The sequence below is a fragment of the Neomonachus schauinslandi genome, chromosome 13, assembly GCF_002201575.2.
Source record: "Neomonachus schauinslandi chromosome 13, ASM220157v2, whole genome shotgun sequence".
NCBI classification, from domain to species: domain Eukaryota; kingdom Metazoa; phylum Chordata; class Mammalia; order Carnivora; family Phocidae; genus Neomonachus; species Neomonachus schauinslandi.
In genome coordinates this window covers 70,334,194-70,361,424 of record NC_058415.1, presented here as the reverse complement: position 1 = coordinate 70,361,424, position 27,231 = coordinate 70,334,194, and the positions used below count along the sequence as shown (strand labels likewise).

The following is a 27,231-nucleotide window of genomic DNA, read 5'->3' as shown; positions in this document are numbered from 1 at the left end:
GCGTTATTTAGCACACGGTAAGAATGCCATAAAAAGTAACAACTATAATTATTTATTAAAAAAACAGGCTCGGGCGCCTGGGTGGCTCAGATGGTTAAGCGTCTGCCTTCGGCTCAGGTCATGATCTCAGGGTCCTGGGATCGAGTCCCGCATCGGGCTCCCTGCTCCTTGGGAGCCTGCTTCTCCCTCTGCCTTTCTCTCTCGCTCTGTCTCTCATGAATAAAAAAAAAAAAAAAAAAAAAAACAGGCTCAGTCTCCGTACAAGAAGTGGTCATGTCTGCTGGGTTTGGAACCCTGGGCTGACTGACTCCAGAATCTTGGCTGTTCTGATTTTCCACCTGCTGCCCCCCTCCCCCGGTGCCATTAGCAGATGGCAGCCTATCTGATGGGGGCTGTGCTCTGGACAGGAGCAGAAAGAGGAGGCTGGCCCCTAGCAGGTGTCCATGGCACCCACTCCACAATGCCAAGGGCCTGCCCTGGGGTAGCTGGGCCATGGATAGAATCCCCCCTGTGATGGCTAGCTGGTTCTCAGCAAAGCTTGTTTTAAAGCATTTTTGCATTAGGGGAACTCCCCGTCCCTCCCATGGCTTTTGGTAAACAATTACTAATGTGTTCCAGAAAGCATTTGGTCCCAGCTGTAATAAAACTATGCTTAATAATTATTAGCATTTCTGTAGCACTTCCGAATCTGCCAAGTATGTTTCCCATATGTTGTCTCTGTTGATTCTCACAACTTTATGATGGCGCCTTTCTAGATGGAGAAAATGAGGCTCGGGGGTTGGGGACTTGCCTTGTGTTAAATAGCTGGTTGGATAGAGGTAGGATTAGAATCTGTGTGAAAGTCTAGTCTGTCAGAATGCACCATTGCCAGGTGCCCCCCAGCTCCTCACCCAGCCTCCAATCTGAGCCCTTCCCTCCCAGAGCTATACCACATGAGCTGCCCAGTGTGAGCAGTTTGGCATCAAACCGCCTGAATACTCTACCTGGTTCAGCCAAGGTTGGGCATCACTCTGTCGCACGTCAAGGAGAAGATTGGGGGTTTGCATGGCTCCAAGTCTTACCATCCCCAGGATGCTCTTTTGTTAAGGAACCTATTAAGTCTGCCCCAGGTTCATTCCTTCCTAAAGGAAACCTGTGGCTCATTTCATACTTACGCTGAGTTGACCTTTCTATTTAAGCAAGGGAAGGGGTGTCCTTTGAGAACCAGCTTTCCCAGCAAAGGACCTTTGTGCCCATCTCCATCCAGTGACTGGGTGGCTTGCAACTTCCCTGCCTCCTTGTCCAGTGAAGACTTCTGCGGAAACTTTTAGCGTGAGGTTGATAGGAAATGAACCTCTCTCCTCCTCCCTCTCTGCACGGTTATGAGCCGGGGCTACAGGACTCCACCAGAGACCACGTCCAGCTCAGAAACCCTCACCCGTCTCCCTTCAGCCTCTTCCTCCTTTACAAAACCAGAAGCCCGTCTTTTTCTCTCTTTTGACCCATTTTCCCTGAAGTCCCTCCTATATCACCCTTATAGGAAACAACCATTAGTGTCAAAACAAGTGACTCACTGGCTCCTAGGATGACTATAAAAGTAGATCTGGAAGGACTAAGCTGAAGACTTAATGAGAGGTTTAAATTGACACACGTAGAAATTAGTGAAGGCAGTTATACCTTCGAGATTAGAATGCATACCTTAAAAAAAAAAAAAACATTTAAGAATTTTTCCAGGTTTTTTTTTTCCTTTAAGGAAAACATTCAGTAATGTGCAGAATACCAGGAGCAAGTATGAGGGCTTTACATTTCAGATTCCTGAAGCCCATTTTAAAGAGGGTGCCACCCAACTCATTATCATTTATTTACCTGTGAAAGGGACTCGAAAGAATACTTGATCCCAGCAGTGGGATCTGCTTCAAGTAGCACTTTTGAAGGTCCCCAAATTACCAGCAACAGTGTTAGTTTGTTTCAGCAAACCTTTATGGGAATGTAGGGGGAGGCACCATGCAGTGTCCCTTGCCCTTTGGCTGGGACAGAGACAAGGGAAAGGGGGAGTTCCCAGTGTAGACAAACTGCCCCTGAGTAGTGAATTATGTCTACAAAGTACTACTAGGGAAGCAGCCTCTCGAGGTCTTCATGAAAAAGGAGTTACCCTTAGCTTAATTGTATGGCTCCATGACGCCTCTTATCATGCTTCACTCAGTGGTCTGCACCCTTTGTTGAAAGCTACAGACCCCACTCTTCCTTCACTCTACACATTTTGATTAAACGCATACTATGGGCCAGGTACAGTGCTGGCCTAGGGCTTATGGTGGTGAACAAAAGCAAACAAGATGCCTGCCTTCATGAAGACTGCCATTGGGTGCTTGATAGGGGAAGTAGGACGTAAGCAGCTGTTTTAAAAAAAAATCATTGCCCTGCAGTAGATCCTAGTCATTGCTGAGGGAGTGAAAGGGAGTCTTTCTACTGTTTGATCTCTCCTTGCCCATTGCCCCTTCAACTCCCCCTCCTTTTTCTTTTTCCTCCCTGTCTTTTCCCTTTTTTCTCTCTACCGCTCTCCCCCACTTTGGGTTCTCAGCCTTCGAGAATTCTCCCTTTCTCTGGTCGTAGAGTTGACGGGATATTCGATTCCCCCGTGCGAGGCCTTGCCTGCCTCCACTGGTCAGAGCCCGGGGGGTGTTGGAAGCCTTCTTCTGAGGATGGTGACCAGATTTCACACCTTGGCTTGGGCCAGTAGTCTGAGGAGATCAGAGTCCTCTCCTGATGCCCTCTCTGTAATATTAGAGGACTTTTTCAAAGAAGAAATGTTTAGACTGGAAAACCACATCATCTTACCCATGCCAGCGGTCCTGCGTTGGAGAGGTCTAGCTTCCACTGTTCAGCTTTCCGTCTTTGGAAGCCAGAGCCAGTGATATTGGCGCTAATTTAAATATGGTTGTTCCATAACAAGCCATTCTCAGCTGATCTTTTTATAATTTACCCTTAGTTTCACAGCTTTTTAGAACTACACTCTAATAAGATGAGAACAAAGCACTTTAGGATTTAAAAATTAATAGTTTTTTTTTTAAAGATTTTACTTATTTATTTGACAGAGAGAGACACAGCAAGAGAGGGAACACAAGCAGGAGGAGTGGGAGAGGGAGAAGCATGCTTCCCACCGAGCAGGGAGCCCGATGCAGGGCTCGATCCCAGGACCCTAGGATCATCACCTGAGCCGAAGGCAGACGCCGAACGACTGAGCCACCCAGGCGCCCCAAAATTAATAGTTTTTAATAAAACTGTTACAACTTCTAACCCACTGCCCCTGGGATTCCCTCGCCAGGCTCCTGGTTGCTCTCGTTTTAGGGCAGAATTGTGACTGGAGCTCTTGCTCGCCTCACACACCTTTAGCCTGGGATTAACCCAAGCCAAGTGTCCTTTTACAATGAATAGTTCTTGAAAGAGGCTTGTCTGAATTCTGGCTGATGGTCTTTAATTCCTTTCCCTCCATCCCTGACCCTTCTGGAAAGACATACCTGGGTTTCCAACACCTCACTTTCCACCCTGGACCCCCCTTCTCAGGGTACTGTTTTCATAGCCTGCTGAGCAGCTCACGGGGTCTGGAGAAAATGTCAGTAAATTAAAGGAAGTTGAAAACCAACTCTTAACACCTTCACAAGCTAAGTGGATGACTAGGACTTGAAGCAGTTCAGCAGAAATAGGGCTCAGTGTTCACCTTGGCAAGACTGACATGTTATGAGCTTGTTGTCCTACTTTCTGAAGGCCCCAAAAATCATCTTCCTATTCACCCAGCTTTTTGTTGAATTTTGAAATTTTGTGTATAGATCTATTCTAGTTTTGTTTTTTTTTTCTCATTCAGTCATTTGAATTTAAGAAATAATTTGTCTGAGGCTCCTGGGTGGCTCAGTTGGTTGGGCATCCGACTTTTGGTTTCGGCTCAGGTCATGATCTCAGGGTGATAGGATTGAGCCAGTGTCCTGCTCCATGCTCAGCGGGGAGTCTGCTTGGGATTCTCCCTGATCACTCACGCTCACATGCTCTCTCTCTCTCAAATAAATAAATCTTAAAAAAAAAAGAAATAATTTGGCTGGAGGGGAGGTGGGCAAGGGGTGGGGTAAATGGGTGATGGGCATTAAAGAAGGCACTTGTGATGAGCACTGGGTGTTATATATAATTGATGAATCACTAAATTCTACTCCTGAAACCAATATTGTATTATATGTTAACTAACTAGAATTTAAGTAAAAGCTTAAAAAAAAGAAATAATATGCGTTGTAATAATTCAGGTAATTCAGAAATAGCCCAAAGTAGAATTATCTCCTGACTCCCATCTTCTTTAGCTTCTTGCGCTTTGTTAGAATTTACAAATAACTATTTGGTGCCTGTCCTTCCACACTTGTTCTGGTGCTCATGCAAATATATTTTATACACAAAAGTGCACACACATATACATTATACACGTGTTATGTGTATGTGCTGTTATATATAAAAGGGATCACCACTTTATTCTGTAACTTGCATTCTTCACTTTTTAAAAATAGATAAATTAATATCCTTCCAAATCTGTACTTTAATCTTATTCTCTTCATTGCACATGTTTTTGTGGTATCACTGTGCCATAATTTAAGGCAACACTTCTCCCTATTGGGAGATTTTCAGGCTGTTTCCAGTATTCTGCTAATAAAAAAATACTTTGCTATGGGGAAATTTCTTTGATATGAATCTTTATGCATTCCTGTCAGATAAAGCCCAGGGTGTGCACGTTTAAAAATGTTTAAACACTGCCATTTTATTTTTTATTTTAGTACTTTAACAATCTTATCAACAGATCATTACTGCTGAGATGTATTTATATACTTCTTGTAATTAAAGCCTTATGCTAGATCTGTGCTTTTCTGCTAGACCATCTCAAGTTGATTACATTTATGATTTTATTTGGGAAAAAAAATCTTTGAACCTTCGGCTTAGCTTTACTGATTATATTCACTTAATTGGGTTTTACCTCCATGCAGTTAGTCAGTTAGAACCAAAAGGTCATTTGGGGAAATTTGACTCAGACAGTCTCCTTACAGTATCAAATCAAACCTTCCAATAAAACATGAATTTATTTCTAGAATGGTCTCTGTCCATTAAAGCTGGCAGACATTTAAGAAGTTGTTCAGTGGCTACTTGATTGTTACGAACTGAAATTATGAAGTTCAGTAGCTGAGCTGGGGGAGAGATTGCAAATTCTAAACATCTGGTAAATGTATAAGACATGACACAATTATTTTGGCCAGAAATCTCAATGCTAATTCTCTCCTGGTGATTTCTGTGCAGCTTATTTATTTAATGGAAAAAGAACTAATAAGAGAAACAGACTCAAAGAGGTCAGTTTACAAAACAAGAAATACAGTTTGCAAAAATATTGGTGGAAAATACTGTTCAGCCTTCTTATTCAAATTGCAAACACATTGATGATGTTGGCCGCAATTTGATGGACTAAGCATTCTCATACACCCCCGTAGGGCAACTTAGTTATACATATCAGAGTCCCTAAAAATATGTTTTGATGCTGTAATTCTCCTGGAAATTTATAGGAGTAAAAACTTTGAAAACGACCTAATCAAAAAGTAGAGTAAAAGTTAAATTATGTGAAACTATAAATTAATCCAGTAAAAATCATTTTATGTAGAGAATATTTAGAAGATTTAATGGCATGGGAAACTAGGCACTATAATAAGTAGGAAAAAACAGGCTTCAAAATTACGGTAGTATTTCCCAGAATACTTCTTATGAGATGTGAGATCCTCCATGGCCTCCAAATGAGCTTGAGAAATGCTTAGCTAATCAGAATTAAATTAAGCTGAAGTACTGCAGGGCTGGGCTTCTTGGAGATTCATAGAACATAAGATGACTTGTATTTTCCAAATTTCTTTGACCTCGAAACTTTCTAAGGAATACCTATTAGCATCTTTCAAAACACTCGTGTTCCACAGAACATAGTATAGGAAGTGCTAATATGGAGTTGAGTCTCATTTTTTATTTTTAAAAATGTGTGTCTCTGTCTTATGTGTATACATGTGTACTTATGTTTATTTGTATACATGTATGCATAGAAAACCTATGAAAAGGGTAATCTTGGGGGTTGTGAAATTACTGGTAATTTTTTTTTCTTTATCCCAGTGTGAATTGCCCAGATTTTCTGGGGGAAGAAAAGAACACTTTCAATATTGAAGAAAGTTGTGTTGTTTTTAAACTTCCATAAAGTTAATTAAAAAAAAAAAACACTGGTGAGGGGTGTCTGGGTGGTCAGTTGGTCGAGCACCCAACTCTTGGTTTCAGCTCAGGTCATGATCTCAGGGTCGTGAGATGGAGCCCCAAGTCGGTCTCCCTACTCAGCAGGGAGTCTGCTTCTCTCTCTTCCTCTGCCCCTCCCCCCACTCATGTGCTCTCTCTCAAATAAATAGATAAAATCTTAGGAAAAGAAAAAAAAACTCAAGGGCAGGAGGAAACTGGGAAGGAACGGATGTGTCTGTGGCCGTTGTGGTGGTGGTGGTGGTTTTACTGGTGTATACTTATCCCCAGACTCAGCAAGTTGTGTACATGAAATACATACCACTTCTTACATGACAATCATACCTCCATAGTGTGGTTTCAAAGAAAAAGAAAAAAAACATTGAGTCAGATGTGAATTCAGCCTCTCGTTTGTGATTGTGAGCAAGATATTTAATCTCTGCTTCTTGCTTGTAAAATAAGGGTCCTCTCAGTCCCTCCCACAGAGCTGTTGTCAGAATCATATTGGGGAAACCACACAGATGTATCCAGTAGGCGCTTACAGATGTACAGATAGTTTTAATTGCATTTTTTGCTAGTTATTAAATGCACAGGGACATACCTCTTTAAATGAGGTTTACCCTTTTTACTGTGGAAACAGACTTCTTAATGATGAATGAAATGCTCTTGTTCTTTAGTTAAGAACACGGTTCTCTCCACTGAACTGGAGGGAAATGTTTCTAGACTAATATAAATGGCTTCCATGTAACTTTGAGTCAGGATCCTTTCCTTTCTCTACTTGCTTCTAGCATTTGTCAAATAACTGTCATAAAGACGAGGTTTTACTTACCATGATCCATTATCTGGTGACTCAGACCCCTTCCTATGACTTCCTTTTCCCCAAAGAGCCTCATGTTAAAAAAGAAAAAAGTGAATGTTGTCAGTTTCTCATGGGAGTGTAAAATTACTTCTTAGGAAGAGTTTTCTTTTCAAATATAGCACATAGGGGTGCCTGGGTGGCTCAGTTTGTTGAGCATCTGACTCTTGATTTTGGCTCAGGTCAAGATCTCAGGGTGGTGAGATCAAGCCCCACGTTGGGCTCTGCACTGGGTGGGGAGTCTGCTTGAGATTCTCTCTCCTTCTCCCTCTCCCCCTCCCCACTTGCACGTGCTCTCTCTCTCTCTCTCAAAAAATAAAATGCAGCACCTAATCACTTCTAAATGTTAAGATCTAGTGCCAGGAGTGGTAGACTTTATTGTTAAAGTATTTTTCCACACTCTCTCCATAGCTGTTTTTTGCAATGTTGATTTTTTGGGGTTTTTTCCTCACTTCTGTATTTGTTATATAGCAACTCTACAGAAAGAAGCCCGGTCTGGCCATCACGTTTGCAAAGCTGCCTCAAAATTTGGACAAAAACCGATACAAAGATGTGCTGCCTTGTGAGTATCCAGTGTGAATGCCTCCCTCCCCCTCCCGCCCTCCCCCAACACGCTGAGATAATGTTTCCCTTTTTAAAACAGATTGTCTGGTATTCTGGAACGATTTTCAGTGTGTCTGTAAACACCACCGTCTTTATTGCCGCCATGTCAGACTCAGAACAGTTGGGGAATAGTGTTTATGCTAATGAGGCGAGAGCTGCAGATGGGGTTGGGGACTGAACTCTTGTTTCCTTGGCATGATAAAAATAATGCTCGGGATAACCGGTAAATTGTTTTTCTCCCCCACAGACGACACCACCCGGGTCTTATTGCAGGGAAATGAAGATTATATTAATGCAAGCTATGTGAACGTAAGTCAAGAGTCTGGATACTAAGAGCACGTTGATCACTGTCCCAAGCATGATCGTGGCATGGGTGGTGCTTTGCGGTGGACGAAGTGCTTCCCTGTTCGCCCCCTCATTTCAGCACCTCAGCAGCCCCTGAGGGAAGGCACAATAGTCTCATTTTACAGAGGAGAAAACTAAGGTTCAGAGAGATTAAATAATTTGAAAAGTCACAAAGCTAACAGAAGGTGAGACCAAAACTCAGACTCCGTGTCTCTGACTCCCATCGTCCACATGCCTTCTGTCCTCAACTGCTGACATTTTTGTGGGGTTTTTTGTTTTTTGGCTGTTTTGGGTTTGTTTTGTTTTTTTTTTTTTTGCCAGTGGTATGCTTGTAACTTTCTGTGTCCCCTCCCCCCATGTTATTACTGTACATCCCACCTAAAAATAAGGGGAAGAAAACCACTTGTGCATATAACCCAAAAAGAAAAGGTAAAAAGATTTCACGTATTGTGGGAAAGGCCTTCATTTCACTCTGCAAATGCATCTTGGACAACTCACTTGGCCTCTCTGAACCTCATTTTCTTCATTTAAACCAGGAGTCAGCACGCTTTTTCTGTAGAGGGCCAGGTGATAAACATTTTGGTCTTTGCAAGCTGAGGCAAAATGGAGGATATTACTTAGGTACTTACACAACCATTTAAAATGCAACCATGTTGGGGGGCGCCTGGGTGGCTCAGTCGTTAAGCGTCTGCCTTCGGCTCAGGTCATGATCCCAGAGTCCTGGGATCGAGCCCCGCATCGGGCTCCCTGCTTGGCGGGAAGCCTGCTTCTCCCTCTCCCACTCCCCCTGCTTGTGTTCCCTCTCTCGCTGTATCTCTCTCTGTCAAATAAATAAATAAAATCTTTAAAAAAATAAAAAATAAAAAAAAAAAAAATGCAACCATGTAAAAATATTTTTTAAAGCACTCTGAGCTTGCAGGTTACCAGGATGGCTCAGTCAGTTAAGCATCTGACTCTTGATTACAGTACAGGTCGTGATGCTCAGGGTCATGAGATTGAGCCCTGAGTTTGGCTCTGCACTCCAAGTGGGGTCTGCTTGAGATTCTCTCGCCCTCTCCCTCTGTTCCCAACTCCTGTTTACTCTCTCTAAACAAACAAAGAAAATCTTTTTTAAAAAACCGTGGGGCACCTGGGTGGCTCAGTCAGTTGAGCATCTGCCTTCGGCTGAGGTCAGGATCCCAGGGTCCTGGGATCGAGCCTGGCATTGGGCTCCCTGCTCAGCAGGGAACCTGCTTCTCCCCCTCCCTCTGCAGCTTCCCCTACTTGTGCTCTCTCTCTCTCTCTCTCTCTCTTTCTCACTCTCTCTCAAATAAATAAATAAAATCTTTAAAAAAAAAATCTCAAAAAAAAAAAAACAAACCCAAAACACTCTTAGCTTGCAAAGTGGCTATCAGATTTGGCCCTCAGGCCACAGTTTGCCAACCCTGATCTAAATGAACAGATGATTTCTCAAGTTCTCAAGTTATAGCAAAATATCAAGAACTACCTAATAAAAATGGATCCTATCAGTGATTCCATTTATTCCAAAACATCTGTGGAATTCGTTGACTCTCCCTTCACCATTCCTGGTGTCTTGAGAGCAGAGCATCAGAATTGGTGGGGTCAGCAAGGTCACGCAGTCCGGTCTCCTTGACCATGAGGATATGAGGGAGCTAAGACCAGGGATGAAGAAGCCATTAACCCAAGCATCAACCAAACTATGAATTAGGCTCCTCTCTTAGCCTTCCCCAGCTAAGATGAGGAGCTTCAAAGCTCAGCAGGTTCTGAATGTTTTTCATAGAAATGACTCCGTTCAGAGGGAAGAAATGCAAGCAGAGCAGGATGGGGGAGGGACACTGAGGACAGTTGAAAACATTTTGACGTTTAACATCAATGAACTCAAGTGGTAACTGGGTGAGGTGATGGATGTGTTCATGAACTTGATTGTGGTGATCATTTCACAACATATGTGTATATCACACCATCCTGTTGTACACCTTAAATACGTGCAATTTTTATTTGTTGATTATATGTCAGTAAGGCTGGGGTGGGGGAAGGATTGGTCAACTCAAGGACACGAGCATTGGCAGCTGTGCAGAAAGCAGGGCGTAGTGTTTGTGGGGGTATAAGCCTGTATGGTCTGTGCACCAGAGAAAGTCAGTGGATTTTGATAGAAAGCCCTGTGTGGGGAAAGATTTGGGCATGAGGACTGGTATGTATTGCTGAAAATACAGATGGCCAATATCGATTATATTTAGGATATAGCAGTAAAGGTCATTGAAACTCTCCTGCCGTCTTGTAGGTACGTGTCTGATTATCGCCTCCTGCGTGTTGTACGGCTTTACCTTAAGTAGTTAATGCTAGCGTCATCGTCAGGCATCTTTCAAGGATTTTTTAAAATAGCTTTTTCTTTGATTTTCCCTGTTGGCTGTAAATTGATGGGATATTCTGGTGTGATGTCAGGCACCAACTAGAAGAGTTTAAGATCCAGTTCCGTGTCCACCTTGTCGCGGTGACGGGTACTAATGCCTGAACAATCTCTTGCCAGATGGAAATTCCTGCTGCTAACCTTGTGAACAAGTACATTGCTGCTCAGGGTCCCCTGCCACACACCTGTGCACAATTTTGGCAAGTCGTCTGGGATCAGAAGTTATCACTCATTGTCATGTTGACGACTCTCACAGAGCGAGGGCGGGTAAGTGGCTTGATTTCCAATTCAGACGTGGGTATGTCACAAACTGCCCTGTGGAACATGAATCTCAGACCTGGAAAGGGTCTTTAATGCCCCCTGGTCCAGCCCCTATGTGACCCGTAAGTCTCCTTTAGAGAGCTACTGATAGACACCTTGAGTGAGGGGCAGCTCAGCACTCCTGCCCACTCCCTGGCTTTCCCCGAGCTAACAAGTGATCAGACAGCCCCTCCTGCTCCTGTCTCAGATCCATTATAACAAGCCAGAAGCCTATTCCCCTTGTCTCACTTCACCTGCCCCAGAACCCCCGTGTTGACTATAGCCTCAGCCACCCAGGACAAGCGCTGGTTCTGAGAAGAGCAGTGTGGGTGCGACAGTGGCCATAAAAAGTAGGAGAAATTACAGCCTCTGTCAGCCTTCACTTGTGATGCAGCAAAACCCGATGCAAAAAGAGGAAGAAGGGCTTGATTAGGAGAGTGATGAGCACCACACTGTGCTTAGCGGGGCGTGCATTTTCCGGAGGAGCAGATCACTGGTTATAGAACAGAAGTCACTGTGCAAGGGATACCTGTATTGTGCATTCTCTTAACTTGTGCATACAGCAAGATATCTTCATTAGGAAACATTTGTTCAGAAACCCATTCCAAAATCCGATATAAATTAACTTTGAGCCACCTGCTTTGAATGATTCGTGTGCTGCTTCCTCCCAGGCCTCCCTCCTTGGTACATTGCTCAGAATACCAAATTGATCCATGCCGAAAATCAGAATATGCAGATTAGAATGAATAGTATGTTTGAGAACAGTCTACACTCTCACCTGAAACAGCAAAATAAGAATTCCTAACTAATTCTGCAGAGCCCCATGGATTGCAAAGGACTTCTGTGTGTTGTCCGAGGCAGAGGGCTCCCCACTTCTGCAAAAACACCTCCAGGGTTCATCCTATGGGTGTTCAGCTCCAATTCAAAATATATATATATATATTCCTCCTTACAGCTAGCTGAAATCTACATGGCTTTGAACCTCCACCCCACCTGCTTCTCCCACCTGGAAGACACAGAATAAGTTTTACCCCTCTCTTCTAGGCACTGGCCTTTTAGGTATCTGAAAATAACCTTAGACTTTGTCAAAGGTTATAAGCTCGGCTTCCGTTAATCCTGTGACCAGCAGAAAGTGTCTGGTCTCTGTCTTGGTGTTGCTGTCGGGCCAATTGCCCTGTTTTGTACTCTGCCCTTGACTCTTTTTTTTTTTTTTTTAAATTTTTTTTTTTTTTTTTTAGATTTTATTTATTTGCGAGAGAGAGAATGAGAGACAGAGAGCATGAGAGGGAGGAGGGTCAGAGCGAGAAGCAGACTCCTTGCTGGGCAGGGAGCCCGATGCGGGACTCGATCCCGGGACTCCAGGATCATGACCTGAGCCGAAGGCAGTCGCTTAACCAACTGAGCCACCCAGGCGCCCCTGCCCTTGACTCTTGAAAGCTGCATAGAGAATGCTGCCGGGGCTCTGGAGACAGACAATCCGGGTTCACAACCTGATTCCCCCTGAGCGAGTTACTTCACCTCTCTGGCCCTCAGTTTCCCTGTATATGAAGTGCAGGTGATAATAGTGCCCATCTCGGACGGTTTGTAAAGACGGAGATGGTATATGCAAAAAGCTTAGAGAATCGCATGTGGCAAGAGTCCAGCGTATGTTAGTGTTGTTTTGTGTGTCATCATCACTGGTTGGATTCGGCCATCGGATCTGGCCTGTCATGTGTTCTCTGGGGCTTTTGCGGCTTTCTTTCTATTGTTCTTTGTGTCGGCTGTCACTCTCAGCTTCTTGTCACTGACAGTTTTGATCAGAATCTCTTCTCTTCGCGTAAGTCACTGTTAAAAAACATGAAGGTTCCTCAAGAGGCAGTAGAAACCTCCTTCTAGAACCTCCCTTTGGGGAGCAGTTGTAATTCTCCAGCTCTCCTCCCAGCCCCTGCATTTCTCCACCTTGTCTTAACCCTGTTACCCTGAGAGACTGTCCAAGGCTTTCCTGAAATCACAAAGCATCACCTGATCTCCTTGTCCAGAAGTCTCGGTTTTGTCTATTTTTTTAAATTTTTGTTTTATTTTTTGTTTTATATTTTGTTTTATTTTTTGTGATTTTCTGATTTCATTTTGAATAGGAAATGAAGAGACTTGGACCTGTTTTTGAACTTAGGAAACCCTGGCTGACTCACAGTCCTGCCCTCTCTCTTTCTGAAGCACTCACAGCCCTCTTGCTCTGTGCTGTGGTGGGCAAGAAGGCAGACTCAGATTCAGATCCCGGCTCTATCATTTCCTACCTGTGTGACTTAGGAAAACTACAAAACCTCTGGGAAAAATGGAATAATAATAGCGGCTATCTTGTGGGATTGTCAGGGGTTAATACAGGTAGGTTTCTTGGAAGGGTGCTTGGCACACAATAAATATTACATAAATGTCAGCTAGCAGAGGTAGCACTTTGGGGACCACCTTAACAGGTATTGCTGGGACTAGACTGTATTTATTTTATTATAGTATTATTTTTTCTTTAAATTGACTTACCTTTTTTTTGCTTTAATAAATTTATTTTGAAAGATATACCTTAAATGGAAGCCAAATATCACATGCCATAAGGAGAAGGTATGCATAAAAATACGAAGACCCCAGGGGTGCCTGGGTGGCTCAGTCATTTAAACGTCTGACTCTTGATCTCAGCTTAGGTCTTGACCTCAGGGTTGTGAGTTCAAGCCCTGTGTTGGGCTTCACTCTGGGAGTGGACCCTACTCAAAAAAAAAATAGAGAGAGAGAGAGAGAGAGAGAACAGTGTTATTAAATTCTGAGTACTCATGCCTTGCCTTGCAGGCTCTGAACCCAAAGCCTGGCACATATGAATGTGTGCACACACGCTCTCTTTCTCCGTCTCTCATAAAAATTAGGGAAGTGATGTTAAAGCCACCCTCAAGACAATCCTTGGCACATATGAAGAAATTTGCTTGGGGCACCTGGGTGGCTCAGCCGGTTAAGTATCCAACTCTTGGTTTAGGCTCAGGTCATGATCTCAGGAAGCCCCGCATCAAGCTCTGCAGTGAGTGTGGAGCCTGTTTAAGATTCTCTCCCTCTCCCATTGCCCCTCCCCCCCCCACTCGAGCACACTCTCTCTCTAAAACTAAATAAATAAATCTTAAAAAAAAAAAAAAGTTTGCTTTCCCCCCGTGCATGCAGTTCCGTGTTACTGAATCCCCCAATTGTACCAGCAGCTCCCACACTCTGCAGACCCTGCTCTGGGCCATTTCTGCTATTTTGTAGGTGACTAACGTCACCTTTGTCGCCTTCTCGTTTCCACAGCCTGCAAGGCTCCCCGTTCGAAACCTGTGCTCTGCTTGCCTCTGTTGTTCTGTGACTTCTGGGTGCCTGGAAGTTCTCTCAGAGTATTCATGGAGGTGCCACTCTCCCGTGTTACGAGGTCTCTCGGCGCAGCGGGACGCAGTGCCTTTCCCTGGGTTGGGCTTCTCTTTTCCCTGTCAAGTTGGCTCTCCCCTTCCCAGCTCTGAGGTCATTCAGGAGCTGCGGCGGGCGTGGTGAGTGACAGACGATCCGCCCTGCAGAGCAGCCCCTCTTCCCTCCTCCTGTTTGTTCCAGCCCGGACAGAAAGGCCCTTTCTTCCATCCCACAGGCCCTGCATCCTCCACCTGCTCTTACGGGTCCTGCTCCTCCTGCTCCTCCTGCTCTGTCCTGAGGACATCCCACCTCCCCGCCTTTTGTTGGCATCTGCTCTGAACCTGAGCTCCTCTGAGGTCTCCCTGTGACCCAGGGGCTTTCTTTGGTTCCCAGCCCGTGAGCCCATCCCAGCCGGCCCCTTCTCCTGAGTCAGTATTGCCTTCGCTATCTCGGGCCCTGGGGACTTACTCCCACTGTGTATCGATTGTTAGAAACCTGTTCTTCTAAAAATCCAAGCTCCGTGTTTCCTCCCTCTCCTGTTACGAACCCTCAGCTGACCCGAGCCCTTTATCCTGAGGTCCCTCATCTGCTCCTCACCACCACCCATGGGTTCTCGCCAGGCCAGCAGCTTCACCCCTTCCTTGTTCTGAGAGTTGAGGTTTTCAGCATGCCCCATTTCCTTTTTCCCCTACCGTGCATTTAGTAGAGTGGGCCTCCCCGCGGACATGTGGCTGGCCAGAGCCCCTGATCACGGCTGTGCCCAGCAGGTGCGTCCACGAGTGGGGTCTCCTCCAGCCTGTGAGGTGCTCCCACTGCAGCATCGCCTTGATTTCTGCCTGGTTTCATTCCCACCCAAAATGTTTTTCGTGTTAGTCTCCCTTCAGGTTCACAGGTTTCCTCATAGAGAAAAAAGACCTATAGAAGTATTGCTCTTCTATTGAAAAAACATTCTCCTGCACCTTCCATCAGGGTTGCTTCCTCTGGGTGAAAAATTATTTTTTACATCTATGTATGCACCGCTTCTGATATGTATGATCTGCAGTAGATTCACGCTCAGAGCCTCAGTTTACTCATATGCAAAATAGACACTAATAATACCTACCTCATAGGGTTTTTTGAGGCCAAGCTAACGTCCATAAAAAGTACCATTTAGTGCTGGGCATACCCTGGTCAGGAGATAGTAGGCTTAAGTTGTTAGCATCCTCACGCCCCACAGCCAGCATTAATGTGGAAACAGAGACTCAAAGAAGTCTAGTAACTTGCCCAAGATCACACAGTTGGTTAGTGGAGCTTATTAACCAGGATTGAAACTCAGGGTTTCCACAGACTCCTTGCTCTTTCTACTACACCCTCAGTGCTTGGAGATCCAAATAGGCTTAAAACCTAAATTTGATCAAGGGGTAGAGAGTCCAGTTCTGGTCAGATTCACTGGGAGTCTCTGGAAATAGATATCTGTGGCTCTGCCTTGTATGGGCTGATCACCTCAGAGACCCTTCGCATCAGCAGTCCTGTGGGCAGGACGCTTGGGAGTCTAGAGCAGAGAGCCCTCCCGGGAGCTGCCCAGGTGTGATCTGAAGCCGGCCCCCGTATGCAGAGGGCAGGGGGAGACTGAAGGAAGAGGTGGGCCACTCCACCTTGGTAGGTGACGGTTTTAATAAGCGAAGGGAACTTACAAGGCTTGTCTTGGGTAGCAGCGAGACAAATGGGTCCCCGCACCTTCCCGTCAAATCTTTAAAGTTTATAAAGAGGCCCTACCTGGGCTCGGTTACGTCTATGGATAGGTGTTTCCAGCACCGCATTACTGTCTTAAGGCCGTGTCCTCACAGCACCCTCTGGGAGCAGGAAAGGTAAGCAGAACCCACATTCTAAGTACAGGGAGCAGGGGAGGCGCCTCTGAGTGCCCAGGTCCCACTCATGGGCCAGTGTGGGGTCGTGTCGTTTTGATGATGTTCCCCAGCACCCTGTGAGGATGAGGCAGATGTAGACCAGTGGGTGTCGACTCTGCCTTGGGTTCTGGGGACAGTAGCCCCTTCACGTCTAAGGGAAGTTGGGAAATGGCCACTAGCCCACACACCCATATGTAAGGTTGACAAGTAAATTCTTAACTCCAATTTTCCGGCCGCATACTTTAATTTCGAATATTCCCTGTGACGTTTGAAAATAAGAATAGAAAAGCTGTTCTAGACAAATCACGTGCATCTGTTGGTTTATAGCCCCTTTTAGCTGTACACAAATATAATTTTTATGTAAGATGGGCCCAGCAACTATAGGCTTAGAGGGAAAAAAAAAATTGAATGAGTCAGAATTTGATGGCACTGTGTTGAGATGGACAGCTTGGCCCTGAGTTTTGCTTTGAAGCCGGAGGCAAGAGCTAAGACAGCTGTGGCCCAAGCTTCAGGATTTGGAAGGGAGGATAAAAAACAGGGAGAGGCAGTGGGCTCTCGGTGAGCCTGCGGGGAAGCCTGAGCTTGCGGGGGAAGATGCAGCAGCCCTACGACCTTGGGCAGGTCGTTTAACCCCTCTGAGGCCGGGGCTCCCCATCTGTCATCTGGGGAGTGTGTCAGCTCTGTGAGTCATGGACAAAAGCCTCTGAGGGCCTAGGGGACTCTGCTTGAGTGTAAAGGGATGTTTGTCTCTGTTTGGGAACTTCTTTTACTGGGAATTCTATGGGATTTCTGATCACCCTTACTGAAGTTGATGGGGGACTCATAGCAACAATGGTAACCTGGCCCCCCACAGTGAGCCTGGCTCTGCTCACCATTACCTCCGGCCTCTGTCACCATCTGGGAAGCAGGTGTTGTCCCCATCTATCCAGTGAAAACTGTGAAAATCCAAGAGGTTGAGAGGCAGGTTCGAAGTCATAGGCTAGCAGGTAGAGGTGAAAGTGAGTCCAGTGGAGTTTGGCTTCCCACTGTGTGCTCGTAACCGCTGGGCCTTGAGGCCTTCTACTCGAGTGGGTAGGGGATGGATGGTGAAGGAGGGTGAGGTGGAAGGGGGTGTGGAGAGCAGAGAAGGGGCCTGAGGGCCAGGAGTGGGCTTGATGGGGGATGGAGGACGGAGGAGGAGGAGAGGTTGCTCCTATGTCAAGGCACCGTGTCTGAGGCCTCTCCTGTTCTTCCAGCAAGCGGACCCTGGTGACAAGGAGGATGAGCTCTGTACTCATCCTCCAGGCTGCAGCTCCAGGCTGGTGGGAGAGCTGTGGCCTGGCCCCTGGCAGGCCCACCCCCACCCTACTTTCTAGGAGAGGAGGGGAGCCTCCTCTGCCGCCCTCAGGGAACAGACACAGAGCAGATGGGCTTTGCCTGAGTCTCCCTTCCACCAGCAGCTCTCAGAGTACCTGGTGTGAGTGTGAGGGTGCTGGCCACATGCCCCACCTGTCCGTCCAGGTGACTGCTCATGTGCATCACCCCCACAGTGGAGGTTAGCTCACACCCGGTGGTTCCCTTGCAGACCAAATGTCACCAGTACTGGCCCGATCCTCCCGATGTCATGGAACACGGCAACTTTCACATCCGATGTCAGTCAGAGGACTGCACCATCGCTTATGTGTTCCGAGAAATGCTGGTCACCAACACTGAGGTAAGCCGCGCCCCTGCAGGGAGAGGCTGGGGAGGGAGGGCACAGCTTAGAGGCAGGTGCTAAAGCAGCATCCACCGTGGTCCTGGATAGGGCGGTGCTTCCAGATCTGTTCTACATTTTCACCTGGTGAGCATTTCAGCAAATGTACAAGCCAACTTGTGAAAGAACCGGCACCCTCATTCCCAGCACCGCTGTTCACAATCCGCAGGTGGGAACATCCAAGTGTCCACTGACAGATAAATGGAGAAACAAGATGTGGTCTGTTTATACGGTGGGGTACTATTCAGTTTTGCGAAGGAAGGAAATTCTGATGCATGTTATAGCAAGGATGAACCTTGAAGACGTTCTACTAGGTCAGACCAGCCAGTCACGAGAGGAAAGTATTGTACGATTGTATGGAGTACGTGGAGTAGTCAGAATCTGAGAGACAGAAAGTGGAAGGATGGCTGGCTGGGGCGAGGGGGATTGAAGAGTCAGTGCTTCATGGCTACAGAGTTTCCGCTTGGGAAGATGAAAAACTTCTGGAAATAGCTAGTGGTGATGGTTACACCACCCTGGGAATGTAGTTAATGCCACTGAACTATACACTTAATGCTTAAAATAGTAAACTTCGTGTTACGTGTATTTTGCCCCCCTGAAAAAAGAAAAAGCCAGTGTGTGTGGCCCTAATGGCAAGTGCCGTTGGAGCGAAAGGGAAGGAGTCGCAGTGGGCAGAAGTGGGGACGGAAGCCGTCCTGAGGGGGGCCGGAGGCGTGGCCTGAGCCGTGTCCCGGAGGATGGGTGCATGGGAGTGGATGGATGCGTGGAGGGTGAGTGCGGGTTTCCAGGGGCCTTGGCAGGGCTGTGCACAGTGAGTGGAGGGGCAGCTGGAGACAGGACCACCGTAGCTGAGGCCGGGGTCCCCCCACCCACCCACCTTCTGGATGGACTCACCAAGGCCACCCTGCATCTTCTACAGACCGGGGAAGAGCACACTGTGACGCATCTCCAATACGTCGCGTGGCCCGACCACGGCGTTCCTGATGACTCCTCAGACTTTCTGGAGTTTGTCAACTCTGTGAGGTCCCTGCGAGTGGGTGGTGACCCCGTGTTAGTTCACTGCAGGTACTGTGGCTCTCTGGTTTTGCTTGTTTTCATACACGTACTCCAGAGGGAAAGACCTGGAGAAAATTGGCAAAGAGCACCCTAAATCCCACGAGACCAGATGCTTTTACACGAAGGCTGTTTATTTCTTCACTATTTCAAAAAATGTAGAATTTTATGAAAGCATAAATCCCTGAATGTAGACCAGAAGAAGAAAGCCCCACCCTCAGCCCACACTTAAATGTGGGTTTCTTTTCATTGGTGTTGAAGCCCCTGGCCTCAGAATATATGAGGAGAGACCTTTTCAATTGTTCAAGAGCATGCCCTGAATGTGTGTTTTGTGTTCTTGAAGGTCAGGGGAGGAAAGCTCTGAGTAAATGTGGGAACTGGCTAGGAGTTAAGCTGGGCCATGCAGAAATACTGCCTGAGCAAATCCCAAGTCTCTGCTTCTGTCCCCCAGTGCTGGAATAGGGCGCACCGGTGTGCTGGTCACCATGGAAACAGCCATATGCCTAATTGAGAGAAACCTGCCTGTTTACCCACTGGATGTTGTCCGGAAAATGCGAGACCAGCGTGCCATGATGGTGCAGACATCAGTGAGTAGAAATCCACTGATAAAAGTAGTAACAGTGGGGGCACCTGGGTGGCTCAGTCGTTAAGCGTCTGCCTTTGGCTCAGGTCATGATCCCATGGTCCTGGGATCGAGCCCTACATCCGGCTCCCTGCTCGGCGGGAAGCCTGCTTCTCCCTCTCCCACTCCCCCTGCTTGTGTTCCCTCTCTTTCTGTGTCTCTCTCTGTCAAATAAATAAATAAAATCTTAAAAAAAAAAAAAAAGTAGTAATGATAGCCAACACTTTCTGGGCACTTGCCCTGGGCCAGGCCTGGGAGGAGGGCTTTGCATGTTAAGAGACCAAGGCTCAAGGGCTCTGCATCACTTGCCCAAGGTGGCAGAGGTTGTCAGAGGCTGAGCGGCTCCAAAGCCCACCCCATATGACCTCTGTCTTTCACTGCCCTCTCCCTTTGCTGCCTCCGTGGTGTGCTTCCTGCCAGCCATGTGGCCAGGGAGCAGCCCTGGTTGCCTTCTACATGGTCGAGCCACTGGCCCACCATTTGTCCATCAGAAGTAAGCAAAGTCCCCTTAGGGTTTTACCCCACCTGCCTGTCTGTGGGTGAGTCTTCTGGCTCAGTGGACGTGTCACACGGCCCTATTCTCTCCTCCTTGGGCTGTCTCCCATGTGTGTCACATCTGGGTCATTGATGCTGGAAGTGTCCTCCAGAGGAAATCTCGTGGGTTTCCCCTAGAAGTTGAAGAGAGGCAGGTCGGGTGATGTAGAAGAAAGAGCATGATTCAGGCTACCCCACATACTGGGTGACCTCTGGATAGTCCCTTAACCTCTCTCCAAGCCTCAGTTTCCCCATCTGCAAAATGGGGACCATCCCACATTCCTTTAGATAATTGCACACACCGGAGAGACCTAAGCTTGCATGTGGTGGGAAAACTGGATCAGTCCATTATAAATCTCAACAGTAATGGAGGAAGTCCAAGGGGAGTCTAAGAACTCAATGGAAGAGTGTCAAAAGCAGACTTTGGAAAGTCAAGGAGGGCTTTCTGGAGGAGGAGATGGAGTCAACAAAGAAAGGAGTGGGAATTCCACATTGCAGCCAGCTCTGTGCCCTCACAAGCTCGTGGACAAAGTTTCTAACATTTCTCTAATGATGGTGAGCTCTCTGTTATACTCAGGAAATACAATTCAGAGGACAAGATCAGGTTATTAAGACTCTGGTTTTCTGCCCTCTTCCATGTTATGAAAGACCTTACTGCCGGTTCACAATGTTTACAGTGCATCTTCTGGGTAGATTTTCCCAGCTGGTGAAGCACCGTCGAAATGCTTTCTTTCACCCTGTACACTTCACTAAATAAGGTCCTTAGGTGTTGGTTAACATAAAGAACCATGTCCTGCAGAGCAGCGTTCGGTGGCCCTGCTTAAGACAAAGTCCAGACTCCTTACCGTGGCACAAGGCCCCTCATCCCCAGGGCCCGGCCGCCCGTGCAGCCTCTCTTTCCGGGCCCAGGTGTTCCCGGCCAGGGCTCTGAGCCCTGACTGTGCCACGTGGAATGGGCTGGCTCCTCTCTCGGCTGTGGCTTCCATGATGCTTTGCCCATTGCTCTCCGGTAGCCGCCCCTAGCCCTCATGATGCAGGAATAATGGCTGCATGGGGGTCTGCCCCGCTGTGGGTCCCCTGCAGGTACGCAGGGTCTGGCCTGGCCCAGAGCGGGAGCTCAGAGTACTCGTGAGGGATGTGAAAGAGTGAGCATAGATGTGGTGCGAGGCCTGTTTACGGAGCTGTGGGCGGACTGACAGCTTTCTTTTCTTTTCCAGAGCCAGTACAAGTTTGTATGTGAAGCAATTCTTCGTGTTTATGAAGAAGGCTTAGTCCAAATGCTGGATCCCAGTTAAGACAACTGTGAAAAACGTTCATTCCTCTTTCCCAAGGGCATCCTCCTTAAGGACAGACGCCTCTCTGGAAGCAGCAAGAGGAAATTTGTAGGCTGTGGGGAAGGAATGAGCACATTTGAAGCCAGGCACTTTAAAGTTCTAAAGAAGAGGTATCGTGTACATAGGAACTGTGTAGATACGCATGCAGTTACCGCAACATTTAGGCCCGTTTGTCCTCGGAAATAAGCAAAAGGGGATCTCAGTTTGGGGCCTGTCCTATTGCCTTTCTCCCTAGACGTCACCATGTTCCTGTAAACCATCCTTGGGCAATTGAGAGGGGAGGCCAGCAGTGCTGTTGACCTCCCAGAAACAAGAGGGTGTGGCTACTTGGAGTTGCTTGGATGTTTTGTGTGTATATGTGTATAGGACTCTAAGGGCTGAGCTTTCTGGGCTTCGAGGCAGAGATGGGACTGTTAGCTTTCACCCGCCGATGCTAAGGGAACCCTGATGAGTGTACTCAGTGGTAGGGTGGTGGGATTTCAAGCTGAAGGGCGGGCGCTACCTTTTCTGCCCCATCTCCCTCCCACTTCCCATATTCGTGTTTCTGAAAATCACGTCCAAAATGCCCCGCTTGCTCCCCGCATTAATGACCCGTTCAGGGGCTCACACAGTGCCTGGACCAGGTTAGTAACGTAGGTTCCGGCGAGTTTTCAGTTGAGACTCTGAGAATGAAGACTCCCTGTGTGTCTTGTCACCCGTCATTAGGAGCAGGGTGCTTCGGGTTTCCACTTGCCTCTTGCTGTCCCTGCAGAACCCAAGACTGGAATTGTCGACTACTGAATCTACTACATGGATTGCTGCTACTTCAAGCTATTAAACTTGAAACACTACGATTTTCCTGAGGGGAGATGGGATATCATCTTAATATTCAGAATCTTTGGCCCTTCTGAGGAAAGATCTAGTCATGGAGCCATGGGAAACCCAGCTTCTAGAGGGTTTTCCGTGGATGTGTGTGGATGTGTGTGTGTGTGCCCATGGTAAGTGTTTCTCAGGATTCCTAACTTGATTCAAATTACAGTTGAGTTTCTATAAAGAATGAGTCTCTGTATAGAAGAACAAATGTGTGCATTCACCCTCGGTTAGAATGGTCTCCATTTCATTTCAAAGGAGAGGATCAGGCTATCTGAATATAAACACAATTTGATGTTAATTTATTCTAAGTGCACCCTGATTTTAATTGTCCTAAAGAATCCTGCCTTTGTTCATACTGTGTTAAATTTTTTAAAAATTTGTGACAGGATTGTAGCAAATTATTATTTAAGGAAAAATAAATTACATAAGAATTTGAATGTGGTATTTTTAAATAGCGGCTTTTATGTATCCTGAAGGGAGAGGAAGCTCAGCCAGTTTCTTAGTGGGCTGTATAGAAAAAGGATGCTCTTATATCATAGCGCACAGAAGTGAGGCCATTTTGATGGTTAGCAAACTCTGGACCAATCGAGTCATTTCCTGGGTGCAAGCTGGATAACGACCTAGATGATGGGAGCCGGGTTTCTAAAGGTTCTTTATCTCCAGACTTAGCTCATTTAGTTGCACGCTTCCCACCTGTCCCCCACCAGTACTTTACTGCTAAATGGCAGGGGTGGGAGGGAGGTGTCACGCCGTGCCATAGCCCACTACTGCGAGTGAGACAGGAGACCACCGAAGCCCCCTCTTTGTCGGATTCGTGCTAAGCTAGCAGAATGAACCAGGAGAGGTTGCAATTATGCAGTTGGAGATTTGGTTCCTGGTCCCACTCGTCAGTAACTGTCTCTTGGCCTGGCCACTTCGGAGCACTGTGTCTCTTTCCTCTATTTCCTGTGAGACAGGAGGAATAATAGTGAGGCTGTGGGTTGAATATGAGGACCGAATAAATGCTCTCAGCGGGAGTTTTCATCAGCTGGTCGCTATTTGATACTGCTTACAGGTGCGTTACTTGGAAAAGTTAACTTACCAGCCATCAGCCCAAAAACCCACGAAATGGAAGTAGAAGCTTATGGGGCGCCTGGGTGGCTCAGATGGTTAAGCATCTGCCTTCGGCTCAGGTCATGATCCCGGGGTGCTGGGATCGAGCCCCGCGTCCGGCTCCCGGCTCGGCGGGGAGCCTGCTACTCCCTCTGCCTCTCCCCCTGCTCGTGCTCTTTCTCTCTCTCTGTATCTCTGTGTCTTGAATGAATAAATAAAATCTTTAAAAAAAAAAAAAAGAAGTAGAAGCCTATGGATCTTTGCGCAAAAGAAAATTTCTTCTGCTGAGAACAAAAGCACAAAGGAATATCCTCATACCAGTGCCTTTCTTCAATCTGGACTCAGAAGACATTCTACCAGCTAAGTCCCAAAAGAGAGGGGAAGGTGGAAAGCTGACCTCAATGTAAATGCCATCAGGATGTCTAGCAAATTATTGCTGTTTGATAAAAATACATCAGCACCCTGTGTGCAAGAAGCTTGAGAAGACTAAATGTGTTTGGAGAGTTGTGGTTTATTTTTTTTTTTTCTTAAAACAAACTATTTGATACAGTTGCAGAAATGCTGTCATTATTGTACATAAATTTCTAAAAAGCTTACCAAAGGTTGCACCTCACCTTTTTCTGCCACTGTGCAGGCCAGTAGTTCAGACCCAGCAGATGTTATTAGCAACAAAATTCATGAAATACTGGGGAAGAACAGGACAAGAGAATTATCCAAAGGGGCAAAATACATGAGTAAATATTACTACAGATACAGCCAGTTAAATTCTGTGCCTCCACATTCCTGCTTCAATACTTTATACATTTAAGCAACTATACTTAAGCCTTTTGAGTCGTAGGTGAAAAGCATCAACACGGAATATTTTGCCTGGAAAATTGGGCTGGATGTGAACAGAGAAGGCATTTTACATCTGTGTTTTGTTCTCTGGAAGATTTGATCAGACTCACTGACGTGCTGACTTAGGATGGGACGTCCCTCCCTGTGTCCCTGTAGAAACTGCACTTGGTGTTTTGACTTCACAGAAAAAGAGATTGGACTCAGTTTGGCTGGGGGAGGTCAGGATGCGGGGTGTTGATCACAAACATGCTGGTCTGTCATTCCTGCCTCAGTAATTTGTACTTAAAAATGTTTTTTTAGGGTGCCTGGGTGGCTCAGTTGGTTAAGCGACTGCCTTCAGCTCAGGTCATGATCCTGGAGTCCCGGGATCGAGTCCCGCATCGGGCTCCCTGCTCGGCAGGGAGTCTGCTTCTCCCTCTCCCTCTCCTCCCTCTTGTGCTCTCTCTCTCGCTCTCAAATAAATAAAATCTTAAAAAAAAAAAAAAAATGTTTTTTTAATTAAGTTTTTTATTTTAATTCCAGATTGTTAACATTAAAAATGCTTTTAGATTAGTGTAGGTGCTCTTGCCTCTCTGCTGCTATTTCTTTTTTGTTCCTCAGAAATTATCATTTTAGTGAAAGCAACAGGCCGCTTCATCCCTCAGAGGCAGCATCAATAGGAAATGCTCATAGGAGCTCAGACGAGGGAAAGCTCACTCGGGTCTAGACCTAGACTTGGGTGAGATGTGTCGCCCTCAGGCCTCAATTTCCTTATGTGTAAAAAGAAGTTTGGGCTGGACTAGATGAGTTCTTGGGTTCTTTCAACGTTTACCATTCTGGGAGTCAGTGTTCCAGAGAATTGAAATTAACCCCAAATCAAAGCCATATAGCTACTGGAGAGAAATGTACCACATTTCCATGACTTGTCTCCAAGAGATTGTTCCTCAAACCTTAGCAGGCTTGAATGCCGAGTCAAGGATTGCCACCCTCTGGTTCTTGCCATTCTGCGCTGAGAACAAAATCCGTAAAGACAGCAAAGACCCTGACCTCAGCCTAACTCTGAGGAGCCAAACATGTGGGAGTCTGATGGCTGACTGTCTGCCTCTTGCTGTCCCTGCAGAACCCAAGAAAAATCAATATTTTTTCTGTAAATCTGGGACCTTTTTCATTCTGAACTGTCAGTGACTCTACTGAAAAAGTTTGATCGATATAAAAACATTCAAGCTATGCAACACTTACTGTGTGTTGACATTTTTATTCTAAGAATTGTCTTGATTTCTGAAAGGGTTTTCTCACTCTGTTTGCTTTTCTTTTCTTTTCTTTCTTTCTTTTTCTTTCTTTCTCTTTCTTTCTTTCTTTCTTTCTTTCTTTCTTTCTTTCTTTCTTTCTTTCTTCCTTTCTTTCTTTCTTTCTTTTTCTTTCTTTTCTTTTTTAAAGTAAATATTAACTCTCTTGGAGGAGAGTGCTCTCTGCCCATCCCTTCCCTCTGGTCAGGAGCTCGACCTGTCTTGACCTGGTGTGGCAAATTCTAGATCTGAATTAGGTTCAGCTATCGTGACAACAGTAGCTTACATAAAGAAGTTTCTGTACTTTATATATCACACACGGCTGCCAGGGTGGCTCCATGATCCCCAGGGTCCCAGGTTCTATCTGATCTGGTGCTCTACCATCCCCAATATGCAGCGTCAATGCTGAGGTCCATGACGATGGCCCCAGCCAACAGGATGGAGGAAAGGGGAAGGAGAAACTAAAACCCCTTCCCTTAGGGTGTATTGTCTGGATGTTGTACATTTCATTGATCAGAACTTAGTGACAGGGCTATACCTACTGCAAAGGAATCTAGGGAAGGTTTTTATTCCAAGAAACCATGTGTCTAACAAATTCAGGAGTTCTGTTTCTGAGAAGGAAAGAATGAGTTTCAGGGACAATTAATCTCTGCCATAGTTCAACGCTTTGGTTCTGCCATTCCTCCTCTCTCCAAGGTAGACAACCCAAGCCCCAACCACTTACAGCTTGAAGCTAAAGCTGAGATCCCTTTTGGGTGACTTGTGGTCTTCTCCATCAGCTCTGGGTGGCTTCTTGTCAATGACTTCTAAACTCAAGACAAGTGATCTCCCAACACCGCCCATAAACAGCAGTGAAGTAGAAACAGGAAAACAACCATTGAAAACTCATTTGTAAGAGGGAAGAACAGGAACACTGATCCAAGTGGTTATCCAAGTCCACTGCACAGGAAGAACGAAGATGCTTCTAGAAGGCCAGTAAGTCCCTCAGCTGCCTGACAGCCAAGTCCTGCTCTCTGGGAGGATTTCCTTGTCCGTGGACCTCCATGGCCACATCCAAGTTGGGACTGCAGTGGTGGGCAGCCTTGTTGGGGACAGAACAGCTTTTGTAGCCTGTTGACTCCTGGAGCAGTTTTGTGGGGGGGGCCCCCAGGGTTGTGGTTTCTGAATTCCAGCAAGTACCCACAGCTGATGGTCTGGCCTACAATGACGTTCTGTGCTCTGCTCATGCCTCTTAAAGGTGGCTACCTTGAAGCCGCCAGAAAGAGAAGCTTGGGTGGGAAGGCAAGACCCTTCATCTGACTTTTGGAGCTACCTAGTTCATAGTTTCTGGCAGAGAAGTCTTGAAGATGGCTTGCTGCCCCCGGCCTTAGCTCCTACTAAGGCTGCCACTTCAAGGCCACTGCCTCGAATAGCTGCAGTCTGAAGAACAACAACAGTTGGCATTTTCTGTGCTTAAAGGCCTTCATCAATTCTGAGCACAGGCTACAGACTGCCTCCCTTAGCCAAGCCAGGCCCCCTTCCATCTCTGCTGCAGCGCCCCGGGCTCTAGCCCCAGCCGGTCTCACCTCTATGGGACTTTGTGAAAAGCAACTACCCTCCTACCATTTTCTCTACTATCTTGGCCTTGGTCAGCATGTGGTCCCACCTCCAAAGTACTGCAGATGACACTTTCATCAAAGTGACACCTTAGTCACTATATAAAAGGCAATGTCTGTCTTTGCCATCTGCTGGCCTGCCAATTCCACTAAGCCAATGCCACGTTTTGATGTTATTTGCAGCATCCTACTTTCAATGATCAAATTCTGACTCCAAAAACCAAAGTAAAATTGGCTGGAGCAAAATAGAAGTTTATTTCCCTCTCAGATAAA

General features: G+C 46.4%; 1 protein-coding gene across 2 annotated transcripts in view; it reads left to right on the top strand.

Annotated features, from left to right (window-relative positions):
• The window catches only part of PTPN3 (protein tyrosine phosphatase non-receptor type 3), a 75,978-nt gene extending 53,336 nt beyond the window's left edge, over positions 1-22,642 (top strand). For both annotated transcript variants that reach the window (XM_044920376.1, XM_021691205.2), the window contains 7 exons: positions 7,583-7,673; positions 7,962-8,023; positions 10,587-10,733; positions 17,607-17,735; positions 18,694-18,839; positions 19,279-19,414; positions 21,201-22,642. In XM_044920376.1, coding sequence (XP_044776311.1) covers positions 7,583-7,673; positions 7,962-8,023; positions 10,587-10,733; positions 17,607-17,735; positions 18,694-18,839; positions 19,279-19,414; positions 21,201-21,278 — 789 coding nt within the window. In that variant the 3' untranslated portion in view covers positions 21,279-22,642. The remainder of the gene's footprint in view (positions 1-7,582; positions 7,674-7,961; positions 8,024-10,586; positions 10,734-17,606; positions 17,736-18,693; positions 18,840-19,278; positions 19,415-21,200) is intronic.
• Positions 22,643-27,231: the final 4,589 nt, after the last annotated feature.